The sequence below is a fragment of the Pituophis catenifer genome, unplaced genomic scaffold (genome assembly GCF_029215685.1).
Source record: "Pituophis catenifer annectens isolate HBS135680 unplaced genomic scaffold, rPitCat1.0.hap2 SCAF_1, whole genome shotgun sequence".
Lineage (NCBI taxonomy): Eukaryota > Metazoa > Chordata > Lepidosauria > Squamata > Colubridae > Pituophis > Pituophis catenifer.
The window spans coordinates 242235759-242248856 of record NW_027256881.1 but is presented as its reverse complement, the minus strand read 5'-3'; the positions used below and the strand labels follow the sequence as shown (position 1 = coordinate 242248856).

General features: G+C 37.5%; 1 protein-coding gene across 1 annotated transcript; it reads left to right on the top strand.

Moving 5' to 3' along the window:
* Positions 1-5192: 5192 nt before the first annotated feature.
* On the top strand, positions 5193-12854 carry GAL (galanin and GMAP prepropeptide). Its single transcript, XM_070957369.1, has 6 exons — positions 5193-5273; positions 6066-6120; positions 9222-9287; positions 9996-10076; positions 11160-11237; positions 12793-12854. Exons 1-6 carry the CDS (start codon positions 5193-5195, stop codon positions 12852-12854), a joined length of 423 nt encoding a protein of 140 aa, XP_070813470.1.
* Positions 12855-13098: the final 244 nt, after the last annotated feature.

Below are 13098 nucleotides of genomic sequence, written 5' to 3'. Positions count from 1 at the left end.
AATATTTCCTCACCACCTTCTTTCAGCAAGAAGTATCCACTTGATCCTACTTAAATGGAAAAAGTCCTTCATTCAGAGTCGACCTATTATCCAAAGCACCTGAAGGCAGGACAAGAAGCAATGCATGGAAACTAATCAAGGAGAAAATTAACCTAGAACTAAAGAGAAATTTCCTGACAGTTAGGACAATTAATCAGTGGAACGACTTGCCTCCAGAAATTGTGGATGGTCCAACACTGGAGATTTTTAAGAAGAGATTGGATAACAATTTGTCTGAAATGGTACAGGGTTTCCTGCTTGAGCAGGAGGTTGGACTAGATACAGTGATGGCTAACCCTTTCTGGACTGAGTGCCCAAAGCGCATATATGCATGTGTGAATGCGTGCACGCCCGAACCCCCAAAATGCAATGTGTGTACGGGCCTCATGCATGCATCCCTCCCCCCGTGCATGCACGAATGCCCCCTGCATGCCCCCCGTCACCCGTGCATGCGCAACAGAGACCTGAAGACAAGTTGGCTGGCGGGAGGCACATACACATGTGCAGCAGAGCTGAACTGGGGTGATGGCTCACATACCCACAGAGAGGGCACTGATTGCCATCTCTGGCACATATGCCATAGGTTCACCATCATGGGACTAGATCTCCAAGGTCCTTTCCAACTCTTTTATTCTGTTATTTTGTTCAGAATCAGCCAAAGTTTGGAGATGAAGGAAACATAGACGATTGTCCAGAGCAGTCAGAAAGATTACTTTCCAAAGGACAGAGGTCAAAGTTGGGGCATTCTATCATGCATTCCTACACAAGTTTTAACTGAAAGATGAATCAACTCCTGTGAGGTGATTTTAGGATAAGTTTAAAAACCTCAAGTTATTTTTCATGCTGAGGAATAGTAAGAAGTAAATGTATTAGAGAGTCAACCCACAATATTATACTGTAATTTGATTTGGACAATGGACTCATTTGAATGCTAACATAAAAGTGCAGCCATAATACTCACTATGAATTATCCTGCCTGCACAACTAGACATGTCAGTACTGAAAAATAAAAAAGGATTAATAATATTCTTGACAAGCAGAACTGAAAGAACAATGTGCATCTGAGTAGAGAAGAAAATGATTTAATTCTGCCTGACAATCTAGTTGAGATAAAAGGAGAAAAGAGGAAAGTCAAAATAATTAAGTAGAAAACTGCTGGGCTGAATCTTTAATAATAAAAAAGGTTTCACTGTCTACTCACCTGATAAACTCGTTATTTTACCAAAGATTTGAAAAATAAATGCATAAATCATCCAAGTTCAAACTATTGGTTTAAAAGCACTGTACCACCCTGTAGTCAGAATAAATAAAATTACCATGTTTCCCCAAAAATAAGACTGTCTTATATTTTTTTGAACCCTGAAATAAGCGCTTGGCCTTATTGCCATGAGCTCAAAAGCCCGATTGGGCTTATTATCAGGGGGTCTTATTTTGGGGGAAACAGGGTACTCCAATGAGTAATGACGACAAATATTATGATACTTCATTTGTAATGTTCTTGACCCTTCAATGACCCCATCCTTTCCCACTTAACAAAATAGGTTTCATTAACTAACAATTACCTTAAAAATTAGTATTGAAGTTTGCAAAAATAATATATATGTACTTTTAGTTTCTTAACCAGGTCTATGGACTCCTTATTTCTAAATAATTGTGTCCATTGCATTTATTACCAACAGTCTTTTTGTTATGTATTGATATAAAATTCTTCTATTACATGTAGATATTAACATAAATGTCATCACATCTTTAAAAAATGTAAACACCAGTTCTTGACCAATCTTGGACACTCTACTGTGGCCTCAGCTTTTAAACTCCAGCTGTTTATATACAGCTCCAAATATACACAACTAAAAAGACCCAGCCACCAAAACGCTTCCTCTTTTGTGTGATGTCATGCTCTTACCTCTGCAGTATTGAATGGCAAATATATTTGTCATTTGATAATTTAAACTGAATAATTTACTGCGTAAATCACTGTGAAAATGTTGCTGTGTAAACTACTGTGAAAGTGCAATTACAGGTGAAACTCGAAAAATTAGAATATCGTGCAAAAGTTCATTTATTTCAGTAATGCAACTTAAAAGGTGAAACTAATATATGAGATAGACTCATGGCTTACAGCTCATGAAAACCCCAAATTCACAATCTCAGAAAATTAGAATATTACATGAAATCAATAAAACAAGGATTGTACATAAAACAATATCAGACCTTTGAAAAGTATAAGCATGCATATGTATTCAGTACTTGGTTTGGGCCCCTTTTGCATCAATTACTGCCTCAATGCGGCAGTATTTTTTTTTCTTTAGCTCAGGTAAGACTTCTGATGTTGTTTGTTGTTCAGGAGCGGCTTGACAAGAGGAATACATTTGAAGCCCATGTCCAGGATCCGTCTGTTGTGGTGGCTCTTGATGCACTGACTCCAGCCTCAGTCCACTCCTTGTGAAAGTCCCCAACACTTTTGAATGGCCTTTTCCTGACAATCCTCTCCAGGCTGCGGCCATCTCTGCTGCTTGTGCACCTTTTTCTTCCACACTTTTCCCTTCCACATAACTTTCTATTAATGTGCTTTGATACAACACTTTGGGAACATCCAACTTCTTTTGCAATTACCTTTCCCTCCTTATGGAGGGTGTCAATGATGGTTTTCTGCACAACTGTCAGATCAGCAGTCTTTCCCATGATTGTGATTCCTACTGAACCAGACTGAGACCATTTAAAGGCTCAGGAACCCTTTGCAGGTGTTATGGCTTAATTAGCTGATTAGAGTGGGAGACTTTGAGCCTAGAATATGGAACCTTTTCACAATATTCTAATTTTCTGAGATTGTGAATTTGGGGTTTTCATGAGCTGTAAGCCATAATCATCAAAATTATGACAAATCAAGGCTTGAACTATCTCACTTTGCATGTAATGAGTCTATCTCATATATTAGTTTCACCTTTTAAGTTGTATTACTGAAATAAATGAACTTTTTCACGATATTCTAATTTTTTGAGTTTCACCTGTATGTGTTGCATGTAGTGTCAATACGATAAGATTTTTAGAACTTTACAACTCCATCTGCCAGGGTAGAAGTTACATATACTGTTTGCCTACTATAGAACAATGCCCTATAAAACAATGCAAATGATGTTATCCCAGAAGAAAGTCATTCCAAATTCACTCACATTTTCAGTGCAATTTCAGCCAGGAATTCATTCCAGTGTGTTAAATGTTGTTGCTTGTGTACAAGTAGTCCTTAACTTAGGACAATTGAGCCCAAAATCTCTATTGCTAAGTGAGATAGTTGTTAGGTGATTTTTAATCCATTTTACAATCTTTCTTGCTACAATTAATGAGCCATTACAGTTGTTAAATTAGTACCAGAGTTATTAAGTGAATCTGGCTTCCCCATTTACTTTGCTTGTCGGGTCAACCATAAATATGAGTCAGTTGCAAGGCATCTGAATTTTGATCACATGACCAAGGGAAAGCTTGGACCAAGGAATAGTTGTGAGAAAAAGGTCATAAGTCACTTTTTTCAGTGCCATTGTAACTTTGAACAGTCACTAAATGAACTGTTGTAAGATGAGGACTGCTTTTATTTAAAATGCCATCTGCATTTCAATCTATTGTATCTTCATTCTGAAGCTCTTGAAAATACAGATCTCACAGCTTAACCTAGCTTTTCGATTTAAGCATTTCTTGGCTCTTCCATGCTTGCCTGATTAAAAGTCATGATAAACCTTTTGAGCCATTCAGTCTGGTAGATTTTGGATTTTGAAACAGGAAAAGAAGTCCTTCATTGCAGTACTATTGCTCCAGAGAAAATGATTCTAGAAGCATGGCCTGCCCTACCATTAGGGAGACCAACATTAAGCGGGACTGTTGTAGAAGGGCAAGGAATCCTTCACTATTGAATGCATCGTTGTATTTTTACTATGGATAGGGCGGGAGTGCTTGAGGATTTTCTGCCTCAGAAGTCAAAATAACTTGGCTAATTGTGGGAGCTTAACTCAAATGGCTGGGCTCTTATTTGTTGTATCACTTTTACCTCCACAACAGCCTCTCTTGGGTGCACCAGCAAGGAAGTTATGGGGACAAAGTAAGCTTTATCTAAAGAACAGAAAACCGGTAGGCAGAAACCAAGAGAGGAAACTGCGTTGAATCAGAAAAAAGGAATTCCATACGTAAAACTTGTTTCCTCGCTAGGACGGGGAGAGATGAGAAAAAGGCCAGGAAACCTGTAATTGGAAGACCTGTGTATCTGATGGCGTATAATAATAGCCATAATGGAAATACAAAGACCTCCTTCCCCCTCGAATTTCACTGTCGGGTCCCCGACAAGGCAGAGCTATTCCCTCCTTCGCGAACAGCAACAAAGAACTTCTGAAGTTGAATAGGAAGAAGCATCGAGGCGCGTCTGCAGCCGCGGCCTTCTCGTCGAGGGGACCAGCCCGAGCGTAATGAAAGGTAATTGGCCGAGCTGCGCGCCATCTGCAGGCTCCAAACGCCTCTAATTAAGTTGCCGTCTTTTTTTTTTGCCCTTCCTAATGCACTGCCTTGCCGCGGGGAAACGGCCATGGAGTGTGGGCGTCTCCTGATCCCCCCGAGGCGAGTGACGAGGCGCGCCAGTAATGATGTTGAACCGCAGCTCATAAATAGCTGAGGAGAAGCAGGCTTGATCTCCGCTGCGATCTCCTTGGCTGGCGCTACCCGTGGCGTCCATCCGCAGAGCTCATCTCTGGGCTGGCACCCGAGCCATGCAGTGACTGAGGAGATCCGGTAGAGAGATCGGCCCAAGGATCCCTTCCCCTTGGCCTCCTTTCTCCCAGCTGCGACGGGGCGAGTCCAGCAGGTTGCTTCAACAGGCAAGGGCACCCTTAGCTCCGGGGCAAGGTACTTTCCTTCAAGTTCCCCATCTTGTCCGCCCTCCCGCTTCTCTTCATCGTGTACTCTCACTTTAGGCTAGGAACACTCGCTAATTTCTAAGATCAGGAGTTCCTTTAAAACATCCATAAAACCTCAGGATTCTGGTGGACGGGCCATTTCCACGAAGGGTCTTCGTCTGTCTCTGGAAAGGGAGACCTTCTTTGGATCCCGAGTTGGGGAGCGCGAATCGGGAAGGGCGGGAAAGAAATGATTTCGGTCTCTCTCTTTTCTTTTAGATGCAGCGGCATCCCGGGCTCCTGTTTGTCGGCTTGATCTTTTGTGCTGCTCTCTCAGAGACGTTTGGGCTGGTTTTATCCGTAAGTAACTTAAGCAAGCGAATGTAGTTCTCGGCTGCTCGCGCATCTTTCAGCGAACTACAAGAGACCCGTAACACGTGCTCCGACTCGACCTCCTGAGTCGCTTTACAAACACAGAGCGTCATTGCAAGCAGGAGTCGTGGCTGTCTCTTAAAATTACAAACACGGGGATGGCTGTCTCTTAAATGAGTGTGTGGCAGTGTCGGGAGAAAAATCACTGGCAAAGATTTGATAGGTCCAATTGGGCAGAAACAAGCAATTTGTTTAAGAAGACCAGAGGGGCTGAAATGAAAAGGAGGCAGATCTTTTGGCAAAATTCAGGAGCAGACCTAAGATTAAATCCTTGCTACTGAGATGCATATGTTAACTCTAACTCCTAAGCACTTTTATCACAAGGAAAGTCATTAATTCCTTATAAAGTCTGTGGAGCTTACTTTTGAGTTCTCTGAAATCCTAAATAACTTTGAAACTAATTCTTATACACAGTTGATTTACTCTTATAATGTACAGCTTGTTTTAAAAAGAATCCTGTGTAAATTCTGGTAAATCTGTATAGTAGTATAGTATATACTATAGTATACTATAGTATATACTATAGTATACTATTATACTATAGTATAAACTACTATAACTTGTGATTAATTGCATTTCCCCCCAAATAAATAGATGTTATTTTAATGAAAATGACATCCATTTAAGTGGGTAATTTTATTTTCTCAGGTTGATATTTTTGTTTTAAAAGAAATATTGGGTAATACATACAAAATTAATCATGCATTTTCCTTCTGTAAGGCTAAAGAGAAAAGGGGATGGACTATGAATAGTGCTGGCTATCTGCTTGGCCCACGTGAGTTAAAATATTTAATATACATTTAAAACAATGTGGAAGAATGTTAATTTCTACATCTATTTGCATATGAATTGAAATGAAGAGAAATGAGAAATATATATGTTTTATATTAGTTTTCACTCCCTGCTCTTGATGGGAGAGGTTATGAAATTTTTCAGTTACAGTTTTCCCTGGCTTGGTTTAAACTATTTCCAACTGAGTACTTTGAAGGAACAAGTCCTCCATTACCTCACTTGAACTCTTAAGAGCAAACCAATTTGATCTGAGCTCCATTTTCACTTCCAGACCATATCAATGCATTAATCTGAACATATTACCAGTGTTCCCTGGATATACTGATCAACTTTCTGGTTCCATTCCATTTCATAAATAGAAAGAATATGATTATTGAAAATGTTTTTCGTTATTTTCAAGCTCCTTCTTTCTGTTTGCCTTCTTTTCTGCAACTGTCTAGCAAGAGCCATATATTTTAGATTGCCTGCAAATATTTGAGACAGTGGTAGGGCCGTTGTATTCCAAGTAACAGAATAAGCAGTCAGGTAATACACAGGGCTACATTACAGGTTTGAAGTAAAGCAATACATAATACTTGGTAGGACTGAGGAAGGGATTTCAGTCAAATGATTTAAGTGACTATTATGGGCTGTCAGAAGATATTTATGTGGCTTTGCCCTTGGTTATTGCTAAGTACGTGACAAATACTTTTGTCAGCCATGACTGGGCCAATTTACATTACTGGTAGAACAGTAAGCAAAAATTATACACTTACACTTATAAAGCCTTTCTCATAGGTGTCAACATCATATGCTTATCTATGTATTCTTAAAAATTCAAATGACATCCTGTTATAGAAGTAAACAGCTATGTGCATAGATGAATGTTTATACATCTGTTCCCATAAACTGATCATCAAAATTAGTGGTAACCATTCAAAACCTTTGGAGGGCACCATATTGGGACAGAGTTTAAACAGCTGTTGCAGTTTTTGGCAAGTTTCAACATAATTAGGTCTGCATGATTTTAAGAAAAACACAATAATTTTTAAATTTATTTAGAAATTTTATATTGCAGCCTATTTACGCATGGTGACTCAATGCATCTTACACGAATATAAAAACAGCATATATAAAAAATAAAGCTAATAGAAGAAAATAATAAATTAAGAAAATAATATAATGGCCCTCCACCCCCAACCCTGGCAACAAAACACCACACAAGCCATTTAATTACCACCCCCTTCAGTTCAAACCATTTCACTGAAATTGAGAAAATCTTTTCAACTTATCAGCCCTGTAAAAACATAGGCTTTTTTCAGCCTAAAAAAAAAGATGGTGTGGAAATTCTTCCAAAGAGTTTACAGCAGTGTTGAAGAAAAGTGATTTTTCCATTCAGTGCTGCAGCTGAGAGGATGGCTGTTTGCTAGAAAAGCTATGAAGTTCCACATTAACAGGAACTTGGATAAGATTTCCCTAACACACACACACCAAAAAAATGTTTTGACAAAAATGGTACAATACATAGAAGCTACTTATTATTAATTCACGTGAAATCAGGCTATATAACATCAGCCTGTCTACTTTCTCTCCAGTTTTGTGTGATCAGGTGGAAGGATTTATTTGTTTTTCCAATAAATTTCCCTAACTTCCCAATAATCATATATTTGTTTTAGAAAATTAATCCGATATGGATTGAAAAATAAAGGGAAGGGGGAATATTCCCTTTAGTCCAAGAACCTGCCATTTTAATAGGTGCAAAAACAAAAGAAACCCTGTTCTTGAGAGGCAATTCCAAGTGGGGGACAGAATAATTGAACAGGATATCTCAGCAATTTTGTTTTTATTTTTTAAAACAACCTCTGTTGTTTATGATACCAATAAATAAACACAATACATTTTTAAAATGGTACTTATAGGTTAGAGAAGTGGGAACATTACAGTTTGAAATTGAATGGAGATAAATGTAAGGTTCTTCACTTAAGAAAAAATAAAATAAAATGCAAGGCAAAGAATGACCAATAGACAGTATCAATCTACTTTGGTTACAATATGCATGAAAAAAAATCTTGTCACGTAATTGATCACGCTGAATATGAGTCAGCACTGTTCATTGTGGCTAAAAAGGCAACTGATTTTAGGTGACATCAATCAAAGTATAGTCTCCAAATCACAGGAACTAATGAACCTGCATTAGTTACCGTCCCAGTATAATGAATGTGTCCTGAGAAGTGCAGGAAACAACAAGGAGGAGGTTTGGAGATTGGAAATAAAGTTGTATGAGAAGAGATTGAGAAAATTGGGTGTGATTATCCTTGACAAGGAATAAGGGATAATGGCAACATGATAACACAGCATTTTTAAAGTATCTGGCAGGACATCACATAACAGTCATTTTTTCTGTTATCATTTAAATGGCAGGACACATAATAATTGTGAAAGGTTTCACAATTTCACAACCAGATTCTGGTTGAACCCTAGTTTAACCCAGCAGTTTGACAGTAAAATCACTTATCAGGGAAAATTATGAATGTCTGGCATTGAATATGTTCAAGAAGAAGCTGGATGGCCTTCTGTTGGAGGTTCTTTTAGTTAATTCCTACACTGAGTAGGGTTTGGACTTAACAGTCCAATTAGCCCTTTTGAATTCTATGATTCTGTCCCAATATGTATCCTTTGCTAGTCAGCAGCTGGATCAATTGAAGCTAATTCAGGGTGCGGTATACAAATATATGTAATACATTAATTAAAATTATTTCAGGAGAGCAAACACCTTTCAGATGTACTTTGCTACTTGATATGTACATTAGACACACTGAGATTATTCAATATTTTGATTACATTATCATGGCTGGACACTACTTTAAAACCATATAATGGTATATGGGCACCAATTACTTACAAAAAGGAAGGCAGGATTAATACAGTCTCTAAGAGAACAGAACTCAAATATTTTTTTCTTGGAATTTATTCTGTTTATGTTGGGTTCGAATGAATGATGGCAAAATGGATGAAAGATGGCCAAACCTCCATGCCTTACAAAAGAAATCTACTTTTCAAGTTCAATTTTCTCTAAGGATAGGTAATAGCCATCATCTGTTTCAGGTCGTATTGAACAGCTCCTCAAGGAAATGCCCAGTGCAAGGGGGAGAGAAGAGCCACCTGGGGAATGTAAGATGGCTTTTGGAGGTTATTTGTGTAAACTAATTGCAGTTTACTGTTAAAATAAATCTAATATGTTTCTTAAAATCAAAGGAAGCAATCACTGTGCTACATGTTCTCAAGTAAACAGACTGAACCCAAGGCAGCACATTATGTGCACTCAAATATGTCCACCTTTTTCAACCAGAGCAAACAAATGGCTATAAAGTGGCTATTGTACCAGAGATGATTTTCTTTAATTTAGTGGCAATGGCTTAATCCCATATTTGGCTGAATCAAAACATTTGCATTATGCCAGAGATGAGCAAGTTGTGACTTTCCAGATGCCATTGAACTTCCATTCTTAGCTGCTCAAGCCAAAAATGGTGAAGAATGAAAAATGTTAGCAGTGCAGTCCAACAGCACTTGGAAGGCAACTCCTTGCTTGTCTTTTCATTATATCAACAGCTGCATGATTACACCCAAAATGTGACATTGTGCTGAATTTTGCTGGTGTTGTATGCCAATGTTGCAATAGGTCTTTGCTATTACAAATAGCAAAGATATTTTGCTTTACAGTTAGTGAAATGTTTTCCCCCCACTCATTCAATGTGCATCATTCCATCAAAAATATATGTTACATTTTTGTTCAGAATCGTTTTACCTAGTGGGGAGATCTCTCACACTGGTGAATGTTAGAGTAATAAAACCTGATCTCACCTCTTGTTTTATTTACAGATGCAATAGAAAGAATTTTTAGTGTCAAGCATGGTTTAGCCGGTAAACGTGACATAAACCTCGAAGAAAATGTAAAAGCAGGTAACTTTTCTTCTTCTAATACTTTTCTGCTATGTACTTCCAAGCATGTCTTAAAAGCTGCTCCTGATTCCTTCTTTCCTAAATCATGATGCACAAATTTTCTGCTTGAAGATCTGCCCTTTTATGTGGGTGTTGCTTTAATGAAACATGATGAAGTCTATTTAAATGGATAATTTTATTTTTCCATGGTGATATTTCTGTTTTGAAAGCAATATTGGGTAATATCTGCAAAATTAATCATACATTTTCCTTAGGTTTAAGCTGGGCAGCTATATCCCTGACAGTAGTAGTTAGAAGTAGAATGAAATCCAAGTTAGATTTCATTGTATTTAATTAAAATTAAATAGATAATATGATTGTTGTCATTGTGAGAATTGACTAACTTGCCCAGTGAGTCTCTCATGGTTCCTTTCTCCCTCTTCTGATCACCTTGAATGCCCTCCAAATCTGCATGAAAAAAGCCCCTGGAGTGTGGATAGGAAATCTACTCTCTATTGTCTATACCAGTGTTTCTCAACCATGGCAATTTTAAGATGTGTGAACTTCAACTCCCACATCTTAAAAGTTGCCAGGGTTGAGAAATCATAGTCTATGCAATGCATTTTTCAGGCAGCAAAAATCTGTATATATAACCAATAAAATGTACCCTGTTTCCCCCAAAATAAGACATCCCCTGATAATAAGCCCAATCGGGCTTTTGAGCGCATGGCAATAAGGCCAGAAACTTATTTCAGAGTTCAAAAAAATATAAGACAGGGTCTTATTTTCGGGAAAACACTGTAGAAACATAAAATAAAAATAATTCCACCCACAGAACAGTTTACATTTTAAAATAACATGTAGATAAAAGTGTTAAAGCTAACCAAAACTTTTCATTAATGATTATAAATTCCAGAGGACACCGCCCCCCAGTTTTCTTATAGTTCATCAACTTTTAATTCCAAGAAGCAACCCCTACATTTGCTTCAAGATTAAAAATTGTTCATACAGATTTATCCTAAGTTAACCCTTAACTACCACTTTTATCTAGCCTTCTCACCTTCATTCTCTCTTGTAATCAGTAATACTTGATTTTCCCCCCAGATACTTCCACAAGACTGATGACATATAACAATATTATGCGTACAATAATTGAATTCTTGGCCTATCTACATCTTAAAGGTTAGTAGTTTCTCCCATACAAAGTGAATAGTTATGCTACTTTAATATAGGGACATACAAAATTGCATGTACAAGTTACTGTTGCTCAGAACTCAAGTTATCTAGTCATGAGGGGCCCTAAGAAAATAACAGCTTAGTATCCATATAGTGATATATACCAACTTCCCATTCCAGCTAATAGTCAGTACACTATTGTTTGAGAAGCCATTGTAATGCTTCACTAGTCAATAGGAAAGCCAGTCCAGGATTATACAGGATCTACAAATGAAAATGAATGAAATTATTAGCTCTTAGCGTATGTTGTATAGGGTCACATTAATTCTCAAGAATTGACTTTCCAATTTAGAAAATCTAATCTGGTGGCCCCTGGGATTTGGATTGTCTTTCCTCAGTTTAGGTTGGTGCCCCAATCCAATGCTAAGACCAGATGTTGGTCTTCCTTAGCTGGAAAAAATCTAATCTTGATTAGCTGTTGTCTACAAAGCTCTCAATTGTTCAGAATTAGGCATGGGTAAGATTGACTGGGATGTGGGATGAATGTTTTTGAATATGAGTCTCTGACCCCTGAATCTGATGCTCCCAAGAATGATGAGGTTGCTTCCTTGCTATTTCCTTTTAGCATCTAGCTAATTCTTTTTCTGAAATAATTATCTCTCTTTTTAAACTTTGGTGTGCTGTTCTTCCTCTGCCCTTATGCTCCATGTTTTGTTCTGTATTCTACTAGATTTCAGATATGGCAAGTAGGACTTCTTTTGAGGGTCCAAATAGAAAGAATCAATCATAAAATATCAATTGATAATTAAAATTGTCAGTATTAATATTGATAGTTTACTAATAGCAAAAAAGATTGATTATAAAATGGTGTTGGCATTTCAGCTCTGACATTAGTAAGCTGTTTTAATATGTTTTTGAGATATTTGGGTATAAAAGTGAGAGAGAAATGCAGTATCAAATGGAGAGAAAAGTATATGGAATTGCGGGTTTTCAATGACAAATGATTCAGTGATAAATAACCTTCCAGGGGCATTATGTTGAAATATTTGGGGTGGGTGTATCTATGAATCCCAAAGCTACTTTCATTTGTTTAGGCCATGTAATCTTTTTTCCTACCGTTTTTCTAAGCTGGAAAATTATTTGTAAGAAGAAAAAATAATAACAGGAAGATGAAAGGCTAAGGCTGTAATTTCAAGTGTGATAAAAGCACTGTTATCAATAAAGCAATGATCTCTGAGTCAAAGCCAGCCAATTTTGCTCACGGTATTTTCCAGTAGGGCCCGAAGGTTACTTTCGATGGATCAAAGGCTCTTTGCTGGCTTCAGTTGAATATTGGTGAAATTACAACTGAAGAAGTAAAGATGCAATATGTGCTTCCCTACTGCAACAATCTGTTTCTCAAGATCAAATTAATAGCATTAGGGATGTCTTAATTTTTCTGAGAACAAAACTGTGCAAGTCTTGTCAACGTTATCTGTAAAAATACAACCACTGTTACTGAGTGCTCTTTCCCTGTCTTGTAATGCAGACATGTTTTTTACTTTTTCTTTTCTTGATGCAGAAGCCGGGGCTCTTGACAACATAGTTACAACAGTTTCTTCAGAAGAAAGAGATCAGTCCTGAAAGAGACAGCATTTATACTCTGAATTGCTCTCATCTGAACCCTGAACAAAATAAGATGTTATTTATTGTTTACAATGACCTTACACTTTGGCTGATTGTCAAGTTCTTTTCTCCTCAGTGATGTTATAAGATTTATCCTTAATAAAAACAATTGCTTTGGATAAATGAAAATAATAAAAAAAATAGCAGCTACTTCTTGGGCTACTTTTCCTAGGGAAATGGGGCTTCTGTTCTTCTTTTAAAT